The sequence below is a fragment of the Orbicella faveolata genome, unplaced genomic scaffold (genome assembly GCF_042242905.1).
Source record: "Orbicella faveolata isolate gen_17 unplaced genomic scaffold, um_ofav_v1 contig_2, whole genome shotgun sequence".
NCBI lineage: Eukaryota > Metazoa > Cnidaria > Anthozoa > Scleractinia > Merulinidae > Orbicella > Orbicella faveolata.
Genome location: NW_028301547.1, coordinates 16,367,578 through 16,389,198, shown reverse-complemented (window position 1 = coordinate 16,389,198; position 21,621 = coordinate 16,367,578). Strand labels below are relative to the sequence as shown.

The following is a 21,621-nucleotide window of genomic DNA, read 5'->3' as shown; positions in this document are numbered from 1 at the left end:
TACCTGTTGATCAGCGGTCAGCCGCGAAAATGTAATGGAGGACAAACGAGAAGAAGTTCATTATACTTTTGCGGACAATTTGGCCCCGTATTTTTTGCTGATCTTCTCTCCAATCTTCGTAATTGTTTGCCTTTTCGGGATATTTTATACTTATTTAACTACAGAGGTAAGGAAATATCTAGGTTTTTCTTCGTGGGTATGGGAAAAATACGCGATAAAAAAAACATCCCGTATAATTTAATGTTGCGTTGATGCCGAGCGCTCATGTAGCTTTCGGTGGCGGATCCAGACCTTGAGATAAGAGGGGAGCCCGGTTTTGTTTTGCTTTCCCTGCCGGTTTTTCTTCCTTCTGCGATTTATTTTCACCCAAAAACCCAAAATAAGCGGGGGGGGGGGGGGGGGGCGGGCTCCCCGTGCTCCGCCTCTGTCTTTGCATTCATAAGCTTATATAAACTTATGTCGCGTTGAGAGCACAATTTTTACAGACGTTTATAAGAACCATAAGAGCCTTGCAATATTTTGCTGAGGAACATCTTCGATTATACACAACACATAGTAAACAATTAAAACTCAGATAAGTACATACGAAGCTTTCTTATCTACGGCTGTTCAGCCCACTACTAACATGACTGAATTGATCATCTCGCGGTGACTCTCGTATTTGATCAAATTTAACAGCAGCACAGACCATTACTCGTTTAATACAGCACCCTCACAAACAGTAACACTGCTGTTGCAAAGTTGATCCTAACGCAAGGACAGTCCTTGCATTAAAAGTGTGCCTGCAGTCAAGGAACAAGTATCACTTAATTGCAAACTCCAGTTTCTTAGACTAGACTAGGCTGCAGTTTTCATCTTGAAGTTGCACACATGTACAGTGTAAAGCAACTGATCATGCCATGACTATCCAACATTAAATTACTTTTGAGGGCTCTTGTTATACTTTCGTTGGACCAGTATCATTTTGCAATATTTAAGTAAAATTTATTTTTGATATTTGTAATCATTGTTTAGGTACAAAATAAGCTGTTGTTAGAGTAAATTTTAGAACGTCATCAGTGCTTCAACTAAGATTAATTTTGCCAAGAATAGCTCTGTCAAAGGGCAAATTACAAGTAAACTGACCTGAGTTTTATAGAGGAGACTTTTGCCATTTGTTTTCATTACCACAGATGGCTATAACCAACAGAACAATGTCAGAGTTATGGCAATACACTGGCTCTTACATTTTGCAGACATTTTTTGCAGTTAGTGACAGTACATTTTATGTTTGTTAATGTAACAGGATTTTCCAGAATCATGTCTAAATCAGTATTCACCATGCTACTTTGGTCTTCTTGTGCCAACCTCCATACCAGTGTTTGTGGTCTTCATGTATTTCAACTGGATGGGACTGAAGTTCTTCATTCACAACTAACTAAGCAACTGTGAAGATGATGCTGTTAAAGATCATGCTAGGCTGCAGCTTCACAGATGAACACCAAGGATGAAACAAGGTCTGGAGAGTGAAGAGACCAGTTCAGGGCACAAGATCCACATTAATGGTGCACTGGCCACAGTGGAAGAGCCCTTGGACCATCCATTTCACTGTCTCAAAGGAGAGTCAGCCTCTTATGAAGAAAGTTAAATGATACTTTTTGAATAATGTATGGATTCATTGAGAATGACAAGCATAGGGGCTTTTTGGTGGGCTTCTAAACCATACTAGAAGTTCTTCAAGAAGAACAGTTTTGGCGGCCATGCTCAGTACTCTGGAACCTTGCAAAGCAAAGGTCAAGCACTAAGACTGTCATATACTGAGAGACCCAAAGAGGCACCCACTCCTTGAATTGAAGACTTTAAAACACAAGGTAATAAAAGTGGAAAAGATAACTTGAAAGTCCCAATATTCTACAATGGCAAATTGACTCTTCAATCAGAGAGAGCAACAAAATCTTTACTGAAATAAAATTACAGATGTTTAACTGCTTATAAGCATCCAATGATACTCAAATGAAAATAAATTAGACATGATATAATGCGTCATTCATATTCTTCAGTCTACTTAATATTATTAAGAAATAGAAAACCATTTTCTATTTCCTGCCAGTTATAGAAACAGTTTGGGATAATGAAAAATGCTGTGGGAACAACTGCTTTTCCCAAATTTTCACAAATGTTTATAAATCAATAGAAAGGTGGAGAAAATGCATTCTATCTCGTACAGAAAACCTTGGGAAAAAAGCGAAGAAAACTCGTTTGTTCATTTTGATTATCAAAATTGTAAATTCTCTTTGGTTGCACTATACTACTTGTTCTGTGTTCTATTGAGTTATAGAAGTACAGCTTTCAGTGCACTCTTTCTTACATAGTGCTTTATATACCCAGTTAATTGATCTTCAAACAAAAATGTCAGATTTTTTCATCCTCTTGAAGTCTTTCATTCTCTTGCATCAAATCTTTTGACACTTATCATGTCTCGAAGCTTTGGAAACACTCCTATCAAACATAATCTTGTTATCAGATACATTGCTTGGTCTATGTGTGCTTTAAACATATAAAAAAATAATCACCTTTTGGTTTTAGTAAATCTCCCCAGTAACCAATATTTTACAGTAATTTAGTAAATAACCTCATGGTATCATAATACCCTCCTTTGAAAGATGAATTATAAATGCACCTACCTGTACCTCTCTCTGTATTAACCTGTTTTTCTGACATGTTCTCCTATCCCCCTCACCCTTATTATATTACTTCCATCACTCAAAGCCAGTAGTAAATCAAGATCTACTTCAATCCAGTAGTCTGTTGAAGGAAGGGGACAGGACCTACTGACCATTGAGTGGAAGTACACAGAATATTCCATGCACCTAGCACTCATTTTTTTTCCACAATTTTTGACAACAACACGGTGCCATAACTGATACCTCATGCTGGGGGTGAGAAGGGTGTTCCCCTTCCATTCAGGACCCATTATTATGACAATAAAACATTGGAAGTGTACTCAACCAGTGAGTGATTCCCTAACCTCACAGTTGTCTTTGTTTTGTACAGTTTCACTGACCACCGGGACAATTCGTTCAAAAAAATGCTTCGCCAAAAACAAGTAAAAGTAAAAAAACTTTGTTTAATTTTTTTCAGACCCAATCCAGCCTGAAAGTTTTCTTAACGTACTGAATACTTTTAGTGACAGTGGAGTCATCAAATCCCGCTGCAGTAGACCGAAAATGACAGTTAGCTCATCACTTCCAGTCAGGAACAGTGAATGGTTAATGCGAGACTTTGCGAGAACGCGAGACTAGCGTTTTTCTTAGCGAACCTGAGACATTTTAACTTTTTAAATTGTGGTAGCGAGACTTTAAAGTGTTTTAAATGCGAGGGCGAGACATTCAGACTCTAAGACTTTCAGACACTTATCATGAAACAAGCAAAGGAATCGGGACTTCGAGAGTTTCTCATTAGTCTTTCAAAAACAAGAGTCTGGGAGACCGCTCTGTGAAAAAAAAAAAAAAAAAAAAAGCGATCGCGAGACGCACATAGCCTGTAAAAAAAACAAAACTGCAAGACCCCTGTTTTTTAAAGGACCATTCGCCACCTCTAATTCTTATCTTTGATTTTCAATAAAATAAAGCGACGAGGAGTATTTACCTCTACATGTGTCCCAGGCTTGAATGCGATGGTAGTCCTCTTCTCTAAAGATTTTCCTTCCTCTTTATATGGCGGAGCCGAGAAGGTCCGAGAAGGAACTTTTACCACTGACTCACTAAGATAAATGTATATCCTCATTCTCACTACCTTAGCGATAGGGAAAAAAATTTCCTTTTCGATGTTCTCTACTCTCTAACATGAAGGTTTTTGCTAATAGTCCCCTGTCATTCAATTTCAAGTCATTTTTGCTGATGTAAGTGGAAATTGCCTCCAAGTTGTAAGAAATCTCATACTGATAGCAACTCTTAATAGCTGAAAGTGATTATGAGTGACCTTTGGGGGTTAACAGCAATCTAATTACTGCTAAAAAAGGGAGCTACAAAAAAAACTCAAGCTTAAACGAGAGTTTTACCTATAACTTTATAAACACCTCAGTGTCCCAAAGGGGACATCTCCTCTTGTTTTTGCTCGGACCCCCAGGAAATGCAGTAAAACCCAGGATCTTGCATCCTGTGTAACGGCAGTAGTTGAACCACTGGGGTGATCAAAAAAAGCTTTTAAAGAAACGGTCAAATGAACCATAGAGGAACGTGATAAGATTTAAACGGATTGTTGCAAAACAGACAATTTAGGGATTAATGGCGAATTATTTCAATTGGGATGAAGAATCATGTTAAAGAAATAATGGCCCACAAACTCCCCTTACAAGACAACTATTCTTAAAGGGAGGCTACTTGGATGTCCAAATTTTTGCAAATCTACTTATCTTCTCCACCCAACCATTCTTTTTACTGGCTCGTAAGTCTTGAATAAGAATTTTAAAAACTCAAACGTTTTGTGTGACCTTCCATTGTAAATAAAACCTATGATGGCATCTCAGATTGCATGAAACTCCAAAGAGAATACTGACAAACTTGCATGACAAACATCTTTCAAATGTAGCCCCCCTTACAATGTAATTTTATTCCTTATCTGAATTTAAAAAACCCAAAATCTACGAACGCATTTCTTTTCGATCAAAACGGTTGTTCAAACTGTCTTGAGGTCATAACATTTAAACTGAAGCTGTGCCCAAAGATTTCACAAAGAGTGACAAAGATATAATTTTTTTTTTTTAATTGTCGCAGTGCAGTGTTTGACTGAATGACACTTGAATAGAAGACGTCTGATTTCGGTGATTTATTTAAAAACCCCAAAAGGACCGTTCGTGCACAAACGTTATTACTCTCTTTATCTGATCAACCTTTATTACGATTAATTTACAACATTACGGTTTTTTATTTTACCCAGGTCCGAAACTCGTTTCGAATTGTGCGAAACTTAAGGACTTACGTCTCAAAGAATCGAAATTTAATATCGTCAATATCGGGAATTTAACGCGTTTTTACTTTTAATGAATGGGCAGGTGTACAGCGTTAAATAGTCCCTTGAAAATCTAACTTTGCTTTCACAATGGCTTTCCGCTTTTTCTTTTCTCGAGTTAACTTTCGTAAGATGTGATTGTGCCGACATTACGCCGGTGCATTTTCAGAACAAAGCAAGTCCCGAGGGAATTTTGTTGATTTTTCTTCCTCAGTTTTTGAGCTTACGCTTTAAAGTCTAGCATCTCTAACCGCTAAAACGCTTCAAAAACGCCGCGTATGTCCTATATTTTTACTTGGTAACATAGTTCCATAGACAGGCAAGCGAAAAAAGAGTTGAAAATTAGACGCATTCTAGTACTATTTTTCCGCTGTGGAGATTAGAAATTGTACCTTTTCACTTACGCACAAAATATCTAATATCTCTTTTTATTATATCAGTTGCGTAGTTGGAAATCATCTACATATTTCAGAACCTAATTACCTTTTCTCTTGGTTACCAAGAATGCGTCCATCCCGTTTCTGGATGGATTTTTTCTTAACTATACCGTGACAGAAACAGTCCCCTAAAACAGACGGTGGTCTCGTTTTCTAAAGCGCTCAATGAAAGTATGTTACTGAAAAGAGATATAGATCGTAAATTAGTGGAATAACACAATTGAAAATATTAATTTTCATATCAGTTAGTTGCGATTGAAAAAAAATCGCTGAACCGCGCTAACCTTGCGAGAAATAATAGATGAAAAAATGATTGGTTTGTTGTATTTTAATTTAGAATCTGTCCTTGACGAGGTTGTCGTTTGCAAAGTTAAACAACCTGGCTACGTAAACCCATAATGTCGTCTAAATTCAAATGAGCGTCGACAATTTGCGTGTTAACTTACTTGACAAATTTGATACTGATCGCCTGTTTTTGATTTTGGGTAAATAAAACCCTAAACCTTTTAGAGTAGTGTTGACCCAGGTGCGAAAACCTAAAAATTTCGAAGGTGATATTCCAAAGAAATTAGCAGCTACGGCAAACATAACATGATCTGGTTTGGACATGGCGAATTGAAAGAAATCAAGACGAAAGAAGGCTTGATTTTCTTTGTTGTCAATCAGCGTCGGTTAACTCACAATTAAAGGCTTTTTGCAGCAAAATTTCACTGGATAATTTGCATTTTCAGGGGATAAATCGTTTAAGAAATTGTGAAGTGTTGAAGCCTTCGCTTGTGTGTTGAAAAATTATCACCCCTATTTCTAGGATGAGAAAATTTAAAAACGCCTTTTGGGACAGTGGTAAATTTCCCACAACTTTGATCGTCTAGTAAAGCTGGAAGCGCGTAAACAATTAAGAATTTGCAATTAATTCGTTTCATTTGCGCCGAACAAAATCCATTTTATGAGCTTGGAAGCAATGAGTAATTCGATTTTCCAAATACGATAATAATTATGTGAACCTAACATGTGGTGACAGCGCCAACATCCGCGATTTGAAGCCATTTCATTGATTCGGGGTGTTTTCTCGTACTTGGCTCAAGTTTGCGTTTCAAATTTGACCTCCGATTTTAGAGAATCTCACAATGGGATATCTAATGGTTCATTTGGTCACCGTATTCTTTCCCTGGAAAAAAATTCCCACGAATAAATTAAAAACCAAATAATAAAAAGTAGTTTTTGTGTTCTAATACTCAATTGGTACTTCCGCAGTGGCTGTTTTATGACTTCGTTTAGCAGATTAGTAGTTTTTTAGTCCAAAGACAACGCAAAAAGCAATCGTTAAGTTCAACGCCGTTTGCAGTATACTTCAGAATTAGCTCCACTCCTGTTCAGGTTTTTTTCAAAATAGTTTTCAAAAAAACGTTGCTAGTGTTCGAGAGCCAATCGTGCTTTTGAAGTTTGTCAGGTATCAAAGTAAATACAATGGAAATGGTTCAGACGCGACAATATGAAAAGGTGAAACACTGAAAAACTCTTTTTGATAAATGAATAATGTTGTGACACACAAGGTTGTGCTCGGTGCAATATCGAAAGAAAACCTGTCCGTTTGTCTTAGTTAATTAATCGTCCGAGCAGTTTGACCTTTAAGGCCATCAGTAAATTGAAAAAATTAAATTTTCGGGCCTTTTGAGTTTTTTTACCGCGTAAACGAAATTATAATTCTCAGTATTTTCAAACCCCGAGAGTGGCAAATTGATTTTGCACGAAATAATACCATTTCAATAGAAAGATTTATTTCATCCTATTTAATCTGTGCGACCTCGATTGCCTTTTGAAGTTATTGCAAATTGAAATTTATCTAATTTCTGAAGCGAAATTTACGTTTATCCATCAGCTGTTATGAGGAGAACTTTGACGAATCACTTGAAAGACTCTAATGCAAGTCAGACAACAGCAATTAAAACGCCAAAATGGGATGTCCCAAATGTTCAGTTTAGATTTCGCCGCCTAATGCCAATCAGTATGCAACAATTGTATAGCGAATTTATCTTCGCAGAAGACTTGTTCGGGGTAAAGACACGAGCCGAAAAATGTCGCAATTGACGTACATGATTTAAAAACGACTAAAAAGGCAAATAGGCGATCAATTTTGCGAGAAATATGAAAGGGGAAAGCAAATAAACAGAGGTCATTTCAGCGTCTTCGCGAGTTGTGTTAATTGTAAATGTTTGAAATGCAACGTGGAATCATTCAACTTAAATCCTCCAGAGCTTGGCAGAGCTCTGTAACTTAATAAATATTTTCAAATGGAGTTATTCCTGTTTGAACAAATAAGAAAAGTGTGTGAATTATTCGGCAAGTCAAGCGTCAACTACAATAAAGATGATATAAAATATATTGATATAAATGTAGGAATAATATTTTAGTAACGTCTTATTCGCTAAATCGATTATTTGTCGGAGTTAAAATAAAAAAAGCGGGACAAAATAAAATGAAAATGAAACCTTTTTCGGTGAAACATCTTCTGGAAATGTTGGAAAATTTTTAATCATTGGGTAGCTCATTTAACTAAGTCGAGTCGTACCGTAAAAGTCCACTGAGCGAATAATAAAATCGTACTTACTCGCAAAATCTTACCCCGCTAGTAGAGTCGCTTCGATCTTTCATATTTAGGAAAGATCGAAGCGACTCTGTTAGCAGGTAACAATATCTTAAATAGGTTATAAAAAAGTTATTTCTTTTGTTTGAAGTATTAATAATTGTGCACCACAAAAGAAGTACAGAAGCAAAATTTGATCTTAAAAACCTGCTTAAAATTATGTACCACTATTTCACATTCAGTGAAACCTGTGAAATTGGATATTTCGGGAATATAACCAAAACGGTGTGCACTTTTTGTAATTAAAACTTCGTTCGTTGAAAGCCGCAGAAAATTTTTCCTTTCATTTATCGAACTAAATAGTCGTTACAAATAAATACTGAGGATTGTAGTTATATAGCTTGAAGCTTTATTTCAATACTGGGTCGAGACGACCGAATTATTACAGAGTTTTAATTCAATGTTTATAGTTTTACAACCTGAGTTTCAAGTAATATTTTAACAACAATACTATAAACTCCAGATATCTATCTAATGTTTGTTACATTCAATTAGGATCTGCCAAACGTATCTGAATCAAAATTGAGATAATTACTTTGTACAGACTAGATTAAAGACTTTTGCCCAAAATAAGGCCCTCCTGACCGGCAGAGTTATTTTTCTGCCTACTGTACTACCGGTTCGTTCTGACATCGAGACTTTCTGATTTTAATATCTTGCTTGAACTCTGATTTAGGGATCTTACCGGAAAATCTTGACCGGTGTTGAAATTTAGTGGCCAAAAACAGCGGTTACTGTACAACTGGCTGGAAACTTCACTAACTTCAGTTTTTACTAAAAGCCCGGAGGCGTGAGAGCGTTCATCTTTTTTCGACGTGTTTTGGTCGACAACTACAGATTAGGTTATTGAGTTGAGTTAACATTTGTTTAGTTACTCTGTCATCAAACAAAGCGCACTGACAGCTACTACTGTTTCGCTTTTGGCAGAAACGAGCGACATTAGATCTTGATTCATCAATATTTGGCACAGTGACCTATCATTACTGTATTTTAAAACTGAAATGTGTTCTTTAGAGATGACATCCGGAAAATGTGCATCGACTGACGGAGCTAGTATTTACACTTGTTATGTACCCAGAACTCGCCAACACGATCAGTCACTGTCAAAGACTGGTTCATTTATGCTATGTTGTTCAATGTGTCAAACGAAGAATCGCTGATCATGATCTCTAATGATCCTCATTAGTCTCAAATCACAGAGTTCTGTGACGTGAGAAGTACTTCGTGTTCCTTTGCTCTTCGTCGGAGAGCAGCGATGCTTGATGTTCTTATCTTCTCAAAATAATCGAAATCTCTTGAACTGTGTTCTTTGTCGCTGTACGCATGACCCGCGCACCCCTTAAAACGCCCACACTGCGCTGGGAATTCTTCCTTCACTGGCTTTCGCGTATCTTCCTGACGATATTCGTCCTCCGATTTCTCTCCATTTCCTGTATCTTGTCCTTCGTGTTCCACGCTGTCTTTTTCTCTTTTAATTACCATATCGCCGCTCAATTCTCGTTCTTCTCCGTCCGTTTCCCTCTTTTCTTCATTCGCCTCCGTTTCCTCGTTGTTATCTGAATCTTTCTGCCCATCTTCACCATCTTTCGCTTTCTCCCTCTTCCGCCATTTTGCTCGACGGTTCTGAAACCATACCTGAGAAAATGCAACAAGGAGTCAGTTTAAAGACACTTTACTGTCTGAAAAAACCACCTTAAAAGCATTGTTTTCTCGCAGTAAGATTTGTGCGGCATGTGGTATTATACAATAACCTTTATTATATTTATCGCAATTAATAAAACGAAAGCGACTGGTCTTTTTGAATGTTTGGAGAGACATTTCATTGCAAATTTCAACAATGATCTTTAAACTTTTTTTGCGTTGGCATTATGAGGCAGCGAATAACTGAAAATTTGTTTACCTCTCAAGTAAAAGACCTTTTTATACAACAAGTGAAGTCAAAATTGACGCCATTATCCAAAAAGCTTTCAGGATGTTTATGTGCCAACATGGGATAAATAAAATGTTAGATAGCAATTTTTCCTTTCTTCCAAGTAAATGGCCGCTGTGGAATTGAACAATACACAGCGACACTTGAATGATCAGTTGAACATGAAAATTTGCATTTTAACTCAACTATTGTCAATTTTGGTTTAGATAACATTTACCCGTTTCTGTTTTTCTAATGTAACTGTTGATAGTAACTTCGGAAAATACAAAACGACGAATTAAAACTACTCGATCTGCCGAGCAGTTTTACCGGAGGTTTGGAGTCTGAAAGCACATTGCAGATGGGAGAGTAACATTTGGTACTTTTATTTCGATTCCTTTGATTAAAAAATTTCCAATTAAAGGAAAATAAAGGAGGAAGAACGCGGTATAGCACGCTTTGAATTTTGAAACAGAGAAGAAAAGAACCAAGTGTGGCGATAAATATTCAGCCAAAACAATAACGTTCGTTACAAACAAAGATCGCATCCTCGAGGGGGGAAAATAATTGCTTCTTTCTTTAAAAAATCGTCGCTCGTGCCAACCATTAAAGAAAGACGAACGCCATCGTGGTCGATAACATTGATTAATGATAAATGTTCTCATGTGTTTGGTGATTTCGATGTTTTAGATTTTCGTGTTTGATTTATTTTGTTTTTAGTGAGACGGAGCTTCCAAAGAGAAGACAATGTGTTCCTAGTTCAATCGAATTAGTCAGGGCTTTCCGCTTTGCTTTGGTTGGCGGGTTTCATTGGCTAGTTACTACCCTCCCACCTGTCATCTATTAATGTAAGCGAAAAGGGAATTAACGGATAACGTGTCTAAATATCAGGATAACAGGTTAACACAGTGAAACAGATACTAAGTGACACAACGTCAAAATTAGGAAACAACTGTATACCTTTTTCCTTAACCTTTCGACCGAGAAACACTTTTTTGTTTCTCGTACTAAATTTGTTCGATATTACGGTACGACTCTTTATGTCTGAATAGACTTTGTAAAAAAGTTTTGTAAAAAAGGATGTGTTATTGAATGACTCTTATAACTTGTTCTGTTTTTCTTTTTCTCTGGATTTAATTCTGAAATCAGGGTCTCGCGAGCGAGGTTTAGAAGACAAATAAGAAACAGTTTGAATAAATGTTTTATTTCGTGTGTGAAACTCAGCTGCTTCACGTGGGAGGTAAAGCTGCGATGTATGACAGAGTAGAAATGAGTCGTGAACAGGAGGTAATAATTGCGCAAACTTGTAGATTATGAACTGACCAACTTTAAAACATATTTTTTTTTTGTAGAACATACACGTATATAGAACAAAGAAAAGGAAAACTCCTATCCAGAAGGAAATTGTTTTTCCTGTGTCTGTCGGCCTGGATCTCTTGCATCAGATTCTTACGTTCAAAACAATATTCGAAGTAAACCTGAGGGTGTGTTTAGCATCAAAAAGAACTGGAAGAGCAGAGACGAAAAAGCAAACCCAGAAGTAAATCGTGTTTTGTAGAAGGTGAAGAAACATAAGTTGTACCTGGACTCTGGCTTCCGTGAGGTCTAATCTCAGGGCAAGAGCCTCGCGCATGAAAACATCAGGATAATGGGTCGTCTCAAACGCGCGTTCGAGCTGCTCTAGTTGCCACGGGCTGAAGTTTGTCCGAACTCGCATTCTTCGGGGCTTGTGAGGGCGTAAATGATCTAAGAATCTCTGGCCTGTGGGCAGAATAAAATTACAAGTGACTTCATTAACACTGGTTGCTCTTCTTTCAATCAACTTCTTTATTTTAGGGTGTGACGAATGAAAAGCTAGGAATGTTATTTTTTTTCTGATTTGTCAGTAACATGTGAAAGGAAAATTGCAGTATTCCCCCACTTTGTTTTTCCGTTATCAACCAGACATACTCAGGAAAAAATATTCATTGTTTCTTTTCAGCCAAAGCCAGGAAAGTTATTCTTCTAAAGTGCAAAGAAGATAATAACGGCTAAAATATATCTTGATGTGTTATTTCTTTGTTTAGCGCTTTCATCCAGGAAATACAATTCATGAGTAGAAATCGTGTCCTTAAGCGTAAAAACATTTCAACAAAAAGTGAAATAGTGTTCGTCATTTCGGATTCATAAATACGTGACACGCATAATTAACAAATTTGTCTTAAACAACACTCTGAATTTTTTTAAAAAAGCATTTGTTTAAGCGACACCACAAATTTTCCTAATTTTTGAACTGAAAACCGTTTCCTCGGGAACGTAAACTGAACGCTAATTTCTTCGTCGCTTGTTTATAACATTGGGAAAAGTAATATTGAGATTATTTTTTGCTTCTGTTTTGTTTAACGTATTAGCTTGCTAGGGAAATATTTCTCTTATATTTTCGTTACCAAGAGGCAGAATAAAACGGAAAGAAAATCTTGATAACAAAGCCGACCTTTAATTTGCTACAGTTATCTTTTAGTTCATCCTCAAATCTCGGTTATCGCCAAAGATAATCCAGTGAAAAATCACCGTGTTTAGTTTCTACACTGTCTTTTTATCTAATCATGAGTTCATCTAGAATTTGACACGGTGTTATCGGCCCCTAAAATGTCAAGAACAAATTAGTTAATACGATTTTTAGCGACACGAACAATTACTTAATGTTGCGAGTCAGCTCAAAGACAAAATGAATCACAAAACAAACTCCGAGCTTAAAATTGGTTCACGCGATTTAAAAGTGATTATTTTGCGATTGAAAAGTAAAATTTATTCTTACCTTGAAAAGCCGCAAGTTGTAGCTGAGGATCTACGTAGGAGGCTGGGTGATACACACAAGGCACTTCGTACGGTCGACCAGCGAAGGAGTGGTGATAGGCAGCCGGCAGGTAGCTGGGAACACTGCAGCAAGTATCGGCCGTGGCGTACGGCAAATTGGCAGCGTTAGAGAGGTTCTGTCCACGGGGAGAAACCATTGCGTAGAACGGCGACTGAAAAAATGTAGGATGAGGATGCCCTTGTAAGTTACTTTCCATGATCATAAGTAAATGACCGGTTCACAGTATTGGTGTTGACGCAGATTAGTTTGCTAAAACGGTGCTCGATGTTGATGCGATGAGGTGCGCGGACAAATGACTGACTACAAATATCAAATTATGGCGATATTTAAAGTCTGCCTATTATTTTTTGCTAATGGAATTATACAATGAATTCTGAAGTGTATTCTTTGCTCATCCTGAAGTTTGTAAATCAAATAACTATTCAATCAACTGGTCATAATATAATACAAAGGCCTCTAAGAGCTGCTGTTTTCCGCTTGCCGCCTTGTGATTGGTCGGCTGCCGCGGACCGACGCCAAATTGCGCTCGGGCGTGAAAGGCTTGGGACTGGAAAATGATTTGCCTAATTAACAAGGGGAACATTGAATTAACCCACAGAATATCGCACACTGGTAAGCCAAAGAAATTTTCCTAAGGATGTAGCCGTGAAGGATATTTTGGCGTGAGCCAGTTAGCACGGTCGTGCTGTCAACGCTTCAATGTGGATTCGAATCGGTTGCCATTTTAGGGCAAACACTCCATGTTGCTATTTGAATTGTGGGAGGTACGAAAATTTCACCTGCTTATCGTATGCACAGCTGGTATCTAGCTTAGAGCTAATAGGATCACAAGTGATATTTTAATGAATTATTCCTCATGTAATAAGGAGACTTGAAATTAGGGGCGCAAAATACGCGTCAAATACTCTTTCGAGCCTTTCGACGAATGAGGAATTTAACGTCGCCTGAACAAAGCCGCGCGGAGCAAATGGTCACACGTTTAGACGAGCTATCCTAAACGAGGACAGGAACAAAAAGACGAGATTTGAAATGCTGTGAATGAAGACTTTACGTTCGATATCGGATTGTTGTCAACTTGTCAGTGTTCAGTCGAGTACGTTTGTCTTGTTCAAAGAACAGAACAACAGCGCGAGTAATGATTAATTAATTTGCAGCCTTTCATTTGCCTAGCTAGCTCCATCTAGAAATAATTGAAAATAAATTCATCATTATAGACGATCACACACCTCAGCATCAACCAAGGTAAATTAAAATTCGGCTGAATAATTAGCAACTAAACGGCCATCAAAATAACACTTTCCCTATTTTTTTTTTTCCGACTGAAGCTTTTCGTTTTCCTTTCGTTTGCCTTTTATTATTCACGATTTTTTTTCTCTAATCGCAGACTAATGACAATTATGAAGGGATTGCGTTGTTCCATCTGTACTTAGTTTCCACTGCAGGTAAATGTTTTAAGATTTTAATTAAACCCCTCACCCGAACATCCCCGAAACTGTCATGAAAATTGAGAGACAACACCTTATCAAGGGCTGCTATATTCTGTTCCTTTATCGACACTGACTGGCCACAGACGACAAAAAAGACAGAAATGTTAAATTGACCGAGCTGTAAACATTGTATCAGATTAAAAATGGCAGATGGTAGGGGCTTCTTAACAAAAAAAGAGTAGCACGGAACATGATCTGTGTTATTTTCCTCTGTATTTTTATAAAACCTTTTTCTTAAATTCAACTAGGTCCAGCTAGACGATATACAAAAACAAATCCATGGTTTCCCAGTTTTGCAAGTGTAGTTAGAAGACCTTCAGTGAAGTAAACAAACCGCCAGATTTCGCTTAGCTAAGCATGATAAGACATCGGAAACTAACCAAGCTATCGAAATTAGATATATTGAAAACAATGAAGATCAAATTCTTAAACAATAATCTAATCAAACAATGTGAGGAAACTTGAAACTTGCGTTGAGATCATTTATATTCTTCAGGGTTGTTTTTCAAGAAAAATATTAAAAAGGGATTTAAGACACATCTTCGTCAGCTGAGTAAGCAGGCCTTCAAATTGATGGCCATTAACCAAATACTCTTCTCTCATTGTCCTGAAGAGCAAGTGCTGATCACGTGACCAGACGTGTCAATTCCTCGTAGAAAAACGTTTCTAAACGCACTCCACTGCGTGACATTAAAGAAGAAGCTCCAAGGCAAAGTGTTAACGAGGATATTGGGTATACAAAAAGCGATAGAAACTGTTAAACGACCCGCTTGCACAATTGCTTGCCCGCCCGTGCCTTGTCATCGCTCCCGGTGAGAACGATAACAAGGCACACGTCAGTCATCTCGTAAAAAATTCGAGCTTGTGGTGAGGTCCACATAGGAAACAGGAATTTGATATTGTGACCATTATTTTACCTAGTTTTGTTTTGTCTTTTCGCAGTGTAAGGATGCACCTGTCTCCAACTGCAAATGAAACCCAATAACATTTTTTATTGATCGAGCTACAGAGTTCCGTGCAGCCTGTCCCGGTAGAGCCAGAAAGAAAGTTTGATTTTTGAGGATGTTTCACTTTGTGGTTGTGCAATGACTTAGACCACATTCATGCAGTCATGATCTCCTAGGAAGCAAAAGAATTGCCGAACTACTTTAACGACAGCTGAGCGAAGATCTTTTCTCGTTGTAGAAAAGTATAATTACATGTTAACTCAGTGTTATTGTGTATTGTATCAACGTTAATGACCTTTGAAAACCAAAGTTGGCCAATGACCAAATAGAATGGCTTTTAAAAAGAAATTAAAACTCCGTTTTGTTAGGTCTACGTTTGAAGGACATGAAAAACAACTTTTAAACCAATATATTATCAAAAGGCAAAGCTGGTGCCAGAGGCTATGGATTATTTACCTTCCAAAAGCTAGATCAGCGCTTTTTTATTTTCACGAACCCATTCTCAGTGAAAGGAAATTTTTGAGCAAAACAACCCGCCGCGCCGGCTATAGGATGGCCTTTTGGATTGTGCACGGAAACCAAGTGAATATCATTCATTGAGTCACGCAGATCTGTGATAGTCTAACAAAGCCTTAGATAACTTGATTTTGCGATGTTGAAATGACCCGCATAAGGAATCGTTGTCAATATTTTTTTTCTGAAGACTTTTGCAACGTAAATAAATCAACTGAATGTCCTTCATATTCCAGCTACGAATATACGACGTATCCAGACTTAACGGTTAATACCTGCTTAGTTTATTCACCGTTAAATAACCTGATGTTTGAGACGAAACTGGAGCAACGACGACTTCGCTTCATTGTTTTTAAATAATCTGCTTTCTCTTTCTCGCCCGCGGCAAAATCCTTGCTTGCGCTACCTATTCGCTTCCTCCATCTCTTAGTTACAGAATAGGTAGATAGTTAATGACCTTAATTAGATATGTTTGCAACCCGCTGTTCTTTGTAACTTTCGGTCAAATAAAAGAAGCTAAATCACTGTAGCAGGTAGAAAAACAGCCCTTTAATCCTTTTTCTAGCGCGTATTTCTTTTAAACAATTGTAGTTCTAATCTGACTTAAGATTTACATTAGCTTAGCTTGCGAAAAAGCCTTAATCTGTTGCGTCGAACTGTTACTCTTAAACCATGGTAAACACTGATGACTTTGTAAAGCTTTAGATTGAAAGGAAAATCAATAACGCTGGCGGACCGTCTGTCTTTTTAGCAGTATGCCAACGTAACTAACTACATATTTATTTCCATTTTCTATATCACTCTACTTCAACTTCTCTTGCATTTTACTGACGCCAGAGCGTGGGTGTGAAAAACGTGCTCAGCGATTATAAAACGAGTTCAATGAAAAAACAAATCAAACTGCCCAACAATGATTTCTTTTGTAGTTCTAATTTTCATCACCGTTTCTGTTCATATGAAAATCATTTGATTTTGAACAAGTGGAACTTTAAAATCTGCTCTTTTCTGTCAATGCATTCCAGGCCAACACTTCGGCATCCCGGCACAACAAAACAAGAAACGCGCTTTAATTAATTTTGTTTGACCCACGCGACCGACCTGGTGTATGTAGTACAAAACAACATTACTTAAAGAGTATCGCAGTATCGTGTTGTTCAAGACGAAGAGAAATTGTTTCATCTACATGTATCAAAATGGACATCACTATAGAAAATATTTGCATCATAAAGAAACGTAATTCCATACGAGCCTACATCTGCTAGCCCACCGTTAACAATGAGTATGTTGTTATCAGAATGGAGCCAAAAAAAACAACGTTTTACATTCTCAAACTTAAGCCGAGATACTGAACTTTGATAAATTAATAGGATAGAAAACACCAAAATCATCTAGAGTTGTAGTTTGTAATCGAATGACACATGAACGGGCGTTTCGCAATGCGCAAATCTTAAATTAATCGCAAACGTAATAACAAAACTAGAACTGAATTTTTGATTTTAGTTAACCACAAAATTCGCGTGTAGACTTGGTTAAAATCGGGTCAAGCAATAACTCGATTTAGTTATTTTCAGCCAGAAATAAGCTAAGATAGTTTCACGGAGTTAAAGTAAACGGCGTAAACGACAGGCAAATGAACCCAGTGTTGTTGAAGCCGAAGTACTATATAGTTAACTGTTCGAATCGCTCTGTCAGTTAGAGATTGGATTTCTAAGTTCAACATAAAAGTTAAGTACGTTATTTTTCAGTGGACTGAAAACGGCTGTTAAAATTAAGGCTTCGCGGTCTAGGCAACGAGAAAGGCGCTTGAATTAGCACAGAAGTGGTAACCGCATGGTACATGGTGTTATTCGCCAAACAGTAGGGGGCTTGACACCGTTCAAACTGGTGCCCTATTCAGAGAAAATGCTCATCAAACAAATTTAATGCGGATTTTTTATGTCTTCTACCTGTTCTACAGAAGGAATAAAGAATGGATTGTAGGTCTGAGTTACCGTGTTTTTACTGTTTTAGAATTTGAAAAATAAACGTGTTTTATTCAGGGTTTCGAACTCTTATGTACCGAATCTCGTCATATCCAACACCATGCATCTACTGATGAAGGACGTTCTTTTGACTTCTCTTTGGAAGGAAGTTAGAGATGCATGCACGCACCCCTTTTCATGCTGAGTAAAACTGATTAAAAGACAATGAAAGAGGTTTTGAATGTAAGGGAAGTTGCTAGGTTTGACCGTATTTTGTATTCTTCCAAAGGAGTGGCCGAAGCAGGCCTTTGTCAAATGTACATTGCCGAAGAACGGTGATGTTCAAACGCCCCTGTTTTAGTCTGCTTTCGGATGAACGTTTAAACCTGCAGAGTTCTTGATTCACGACTTAAATCAGATCGACTATCAGAAACAATGGCCCGTCTTTTCTACTTTGCCTTTAGTAGCTCGTCAAAACATTCGTCTTTACATCAAAGTGAGCATTTGAAACGACGCTATGCCACCATATGTCGTATTACGATGTAATGATCTTTGATGTATCAGTTTTGACCAAGCAGAACTAAGCAGAAACGGGTTATGTGCCAAACGCGATTGCTGTCATTCATTATTTGAAATTGCATTGTTGTAAATTTTACGTGTGGTATAATTCTGTGCATAGTATTTCTACGGGTCGATATTGACAAAAGTCCAATTAAACCGCAGCCAATGATACAAGTTCAAGCTCGAGATGCGTATCATAACTGAAACGACCAAAACAACATCAAAAAGTATTGGAATAAGAAAAAAACTGAACGGTATAATGGTCGTATTAAATAATTAACGAAATAAGAAGCCAAAAAGATGAGATACATTTTGACACAAAAGAAACAAAGTCAGTATTATAAATTTAAGGTTCTGAAAGGTAAAAAGTGTTATGAAACCTTAACCAGTGGATTCTCTGGTATTTTCTAGCTCACGCAAATGATTTTACTTGCTTTGCACAAATTATAATTATTTTAGTTTATTTCAACTGCATTTCTTCACTGACATGTGGTCGATTTTTTTTATGATGCGAATTTCGCTACATAACATAACATAACAGGTTCGTGTTATTTTCACAACATGAAGGCAGTACGATGTTGTTTATTTTCTGTTCAAGCGTGCGGACCTTTCCCACGGGAAGCTCACTTTAATGGGTTTAATTTGAACCAGTTATCAATAGAAAGTGCGTCACCACTGAGTTATCAACAAACGTGTATACTTACTGGTGGTCTATACGAATATATCCACCAGTTATGTAGACCTACCAGCGAGTCTATACCGGCTATTCAAACAGAAAATTGCATTCCTTTTCATTAAGACCAAAGACACTGAGAAGCACCTCCAACGACATTTCGCTGTTAATCATGTTGGTTTGAAAAGTTTGCTTGCAAACATTTATTTACTGCAGAGGAAAACAACCTGTTTGAACTGAGTTCAAAGGAATTATGTGTGGCATCTAATGAGGGCAGAAAATTAGTGTCTGACTCGTGAATAGCAACTAAAAGACATACGTGATTCGTGTATTTATGAAAAACGAAAACATTGTTAACAGTAGCTAAAATTATATGTGACGCGTGAACTTCGTTAAAATTCGTGCTCGAAACGTGATCACAACCCGCCTTTGTTACCCTCTTCATGATGAAGTGAATGAAATGTAGCATCAATCAGTGTTTAATTTGGGCCAGCTTTTGATTAATTCATTTTATTTGGGGGGCAACTGAGTCGAATGAGCAAACTGCATTTAGACCTCCATATCGTTCCTAATATCTTGTTTAAACGCTCTTTATGTCCGACCTCTATATTTTATCATACATCCATTGAAATTGGGATGAAATGTCGATGGGAATTACACCAAGCATTCAGTTCGATGGCGCACACTACAGTTTGTTCCCTCCTTATCCCAAACTCTGCAGATTTGTTTCTATTTTTTCATGGACACTTTGGGCAATAGGCGCATTCTGGAAATATCTACAAGATGAATACGCCACAATGTGATTTTTAGATTAGTAAACAACGCATTTCGGAATACCGTGTTTCGATTTAGGAATCACAGGCTTTATGAAGTAGATGATGCTGCACTTGAACTTCATTTAATCGTGACCACGAGAGCTGGTTTGCTTGATTTTTGGGCGGCCGCTTAACTCGCCCCCGAAATGCACTGGGTCATTTCTCGTGTTCTGGAGAGAGCTAGCGATAAAAAAAGAAGGCCATTCTACCATGCACTAAATAATTTGGGACAGGAACTCGAATTTTCGCAAATTTTCTTTGAGATTAAGCGCGCCCCGGCCGGATAAAATGAAAACCAGGCTTGAAAAGTGTCCCAGCCCATTCAGTAGAGGACCCTAATTTTCCTAATTTCCAGTAACATATACTAGCCAAATGCCACCAAATAAATTGGACAAAAGTATTCTACAGAGAAAATACATTATTATAAACACATAAAGTATTTGGACGATTATACTATTCTGATAGTATACTATTCTGATTTTATTATTATTTCCTTTTAGTTGCACTGAATTTCTTTGCCTTCCACTGTTTTTGCCCTTTTTTTTTCCTTTCGATTCTATTGCAAGACAATAAAGCAAATTTATACCAGCTCTTGACCGCACCTATTAAAACACGATACATCAGTCAAGACACTGTCCAAGAAACAGTCTTATCAGTTCCAGTCTTCTCTCGGATGACTCGACTATTTTCACGAAGATCCGTGAAAGTGGAGCATATTAAGCCAGTAAATTACAGAAAACCATCAGTGATTTATGAAGTTTAAAATCCACGCTTTTCCTAGAGTAGTAAGTTAACCCAATACTGAGGAAGGTCTTGCTTTGACTGAATTCAGCAGCTATGCATAGCGAATCGTGGGATTTCCACACCATATATATGAAACAGTTTTTTTCATCTCCACTCGGGAAAACGTGAAACTGAAACCCCTGGTACCAAGGCTAGAATTATGATTCTCGTTTTTAATTTAGTCAGTGAAAAACTAGATAAAGCGCGGCGGCTATAAAGACGAAAGAGAAGTTCTCAGAGCCCGTCAGCTTACAAGGGAGTTTAGCAAACTGAAAGTTCTCTTTAGGATCTAAGCGTTTGACTAAAGCAAGCCAATTCATTTCGCAAACTCGCAAACTCGAGTCTATTTAGCAATATCTAACAAATAGTGTACATTGATAGCGCAAAAATTTCAGTACAGCCTGATAGCAGAAACTCACAATGGACGGATGTTACCAGATCGGTAATGAAGTGAAACCGAACCAAGCTGTGAAACATTACGGGGTAATTTAGCTATTATCACCCTTTCCTTTGCGCAGATAACAACAAAAGGATCAGAAACAACAAAACGATAATCGCTTAGTCTCCTTCTAATAACAGGTCACTACTGTTGCAGTAAGCAACAACCTACCTGATAAAAGTTTTTCCTGTCGTGGTTGAAATATTGCTCCATGGTTCAGAGTAGTCAGTTTCACGCAGTAGAGACAGAGAAACGAAAAGGGGTACTGTTTTCCGCGGGTAATAAACGCCGTATTACCTTTAATTGCAATGGAGTACCAAGTATAATAACAGGCATGTTTGTACATCTGTTCTAAAGACGGGCCCGCTCAAAGACAAAACCAAATTTGGCGGTATCTCTTAGCCTCGCAAGGACTTCACATAAGAATCCTTTAAACTGACTAATCGGTTAAAAAACATCGGTGGTATCTTATAAACTTGTGACACAGCGAATAAAATAAACCACATCATAAGTTATAACACTGTCATTAAGAAACTATACCCAAAAGGCGACAGAATGCAGTAATATAATTGAAAAATCATTCTATTCAAAGAAACTAACGCAAAA

The 21,621-nt window shown here is 37.5% G+C and overlaps 2 protein-coding genes across 3 annotated transcripts; one reads left to right on the top strand and one right to left on the bottom strand.

Annotated features, from left to right (window-relative positions):
- Nucleotides 1-14: 14 nt before the first annotated feature.
- Nucleotides 15-3,455, top strand: LOC149112154 (phosphatidylinositol N-acetylglucosaminyltransferase subunit Y-like). The gene is made up of 2 exons (XM_089289908.1): nt 15-166; nt 1,286-3,455. The coding sequence occupies exons 1-2, from the start codon at nt 35-37 to the stop codon at nt 1,415-1,417; spliced, it is 264 nt and encodes an 87-aa protein (XP_089146034.1). The 5' UTR covers nt 15-34; the 3' UTR covers nt 1,418-3,455.
- Nucleotides 3,456-8,396: 4,941 nt separating this feature from the next.
- LOC110049584 (uncharacterized) lies at nt 8,397-21,323 on the bottom strand. Of its 2 annotated transcripts, XM_089289922.1 has the most exons (4): nt 21,187-21,323; nt 12,777-12,987; nt 11,562-11,740; nt 8,397-9,705 (listed from the first exon to the last, which is right to left on the bottom strand). In XM_089289922.1, the coding sequence occupies exons 1-4, from the start codon at nt 21,226-21,228 to the stop codon at nt 9,259-9,261; spliced, it is 879 nt and encodes a 292-aa protein (XP_089146048.1). In that variant the 5' UTR covers nt 21,229-21,323; the 3' UTR covers nt 8,397-9,258. The 2 variants fall into 2 exon arrangements, with proteins under 2 accessions (XP_089146048.1, XP_020611047.1); XM_020755388.2 differs by lacking the exon at nt 21,187-21,323 and having other exon boundaries at nt 12,777-13,329.
- Between the last annotated feature and the right edge of the window lie 298 nt (nt 21,324-21,621).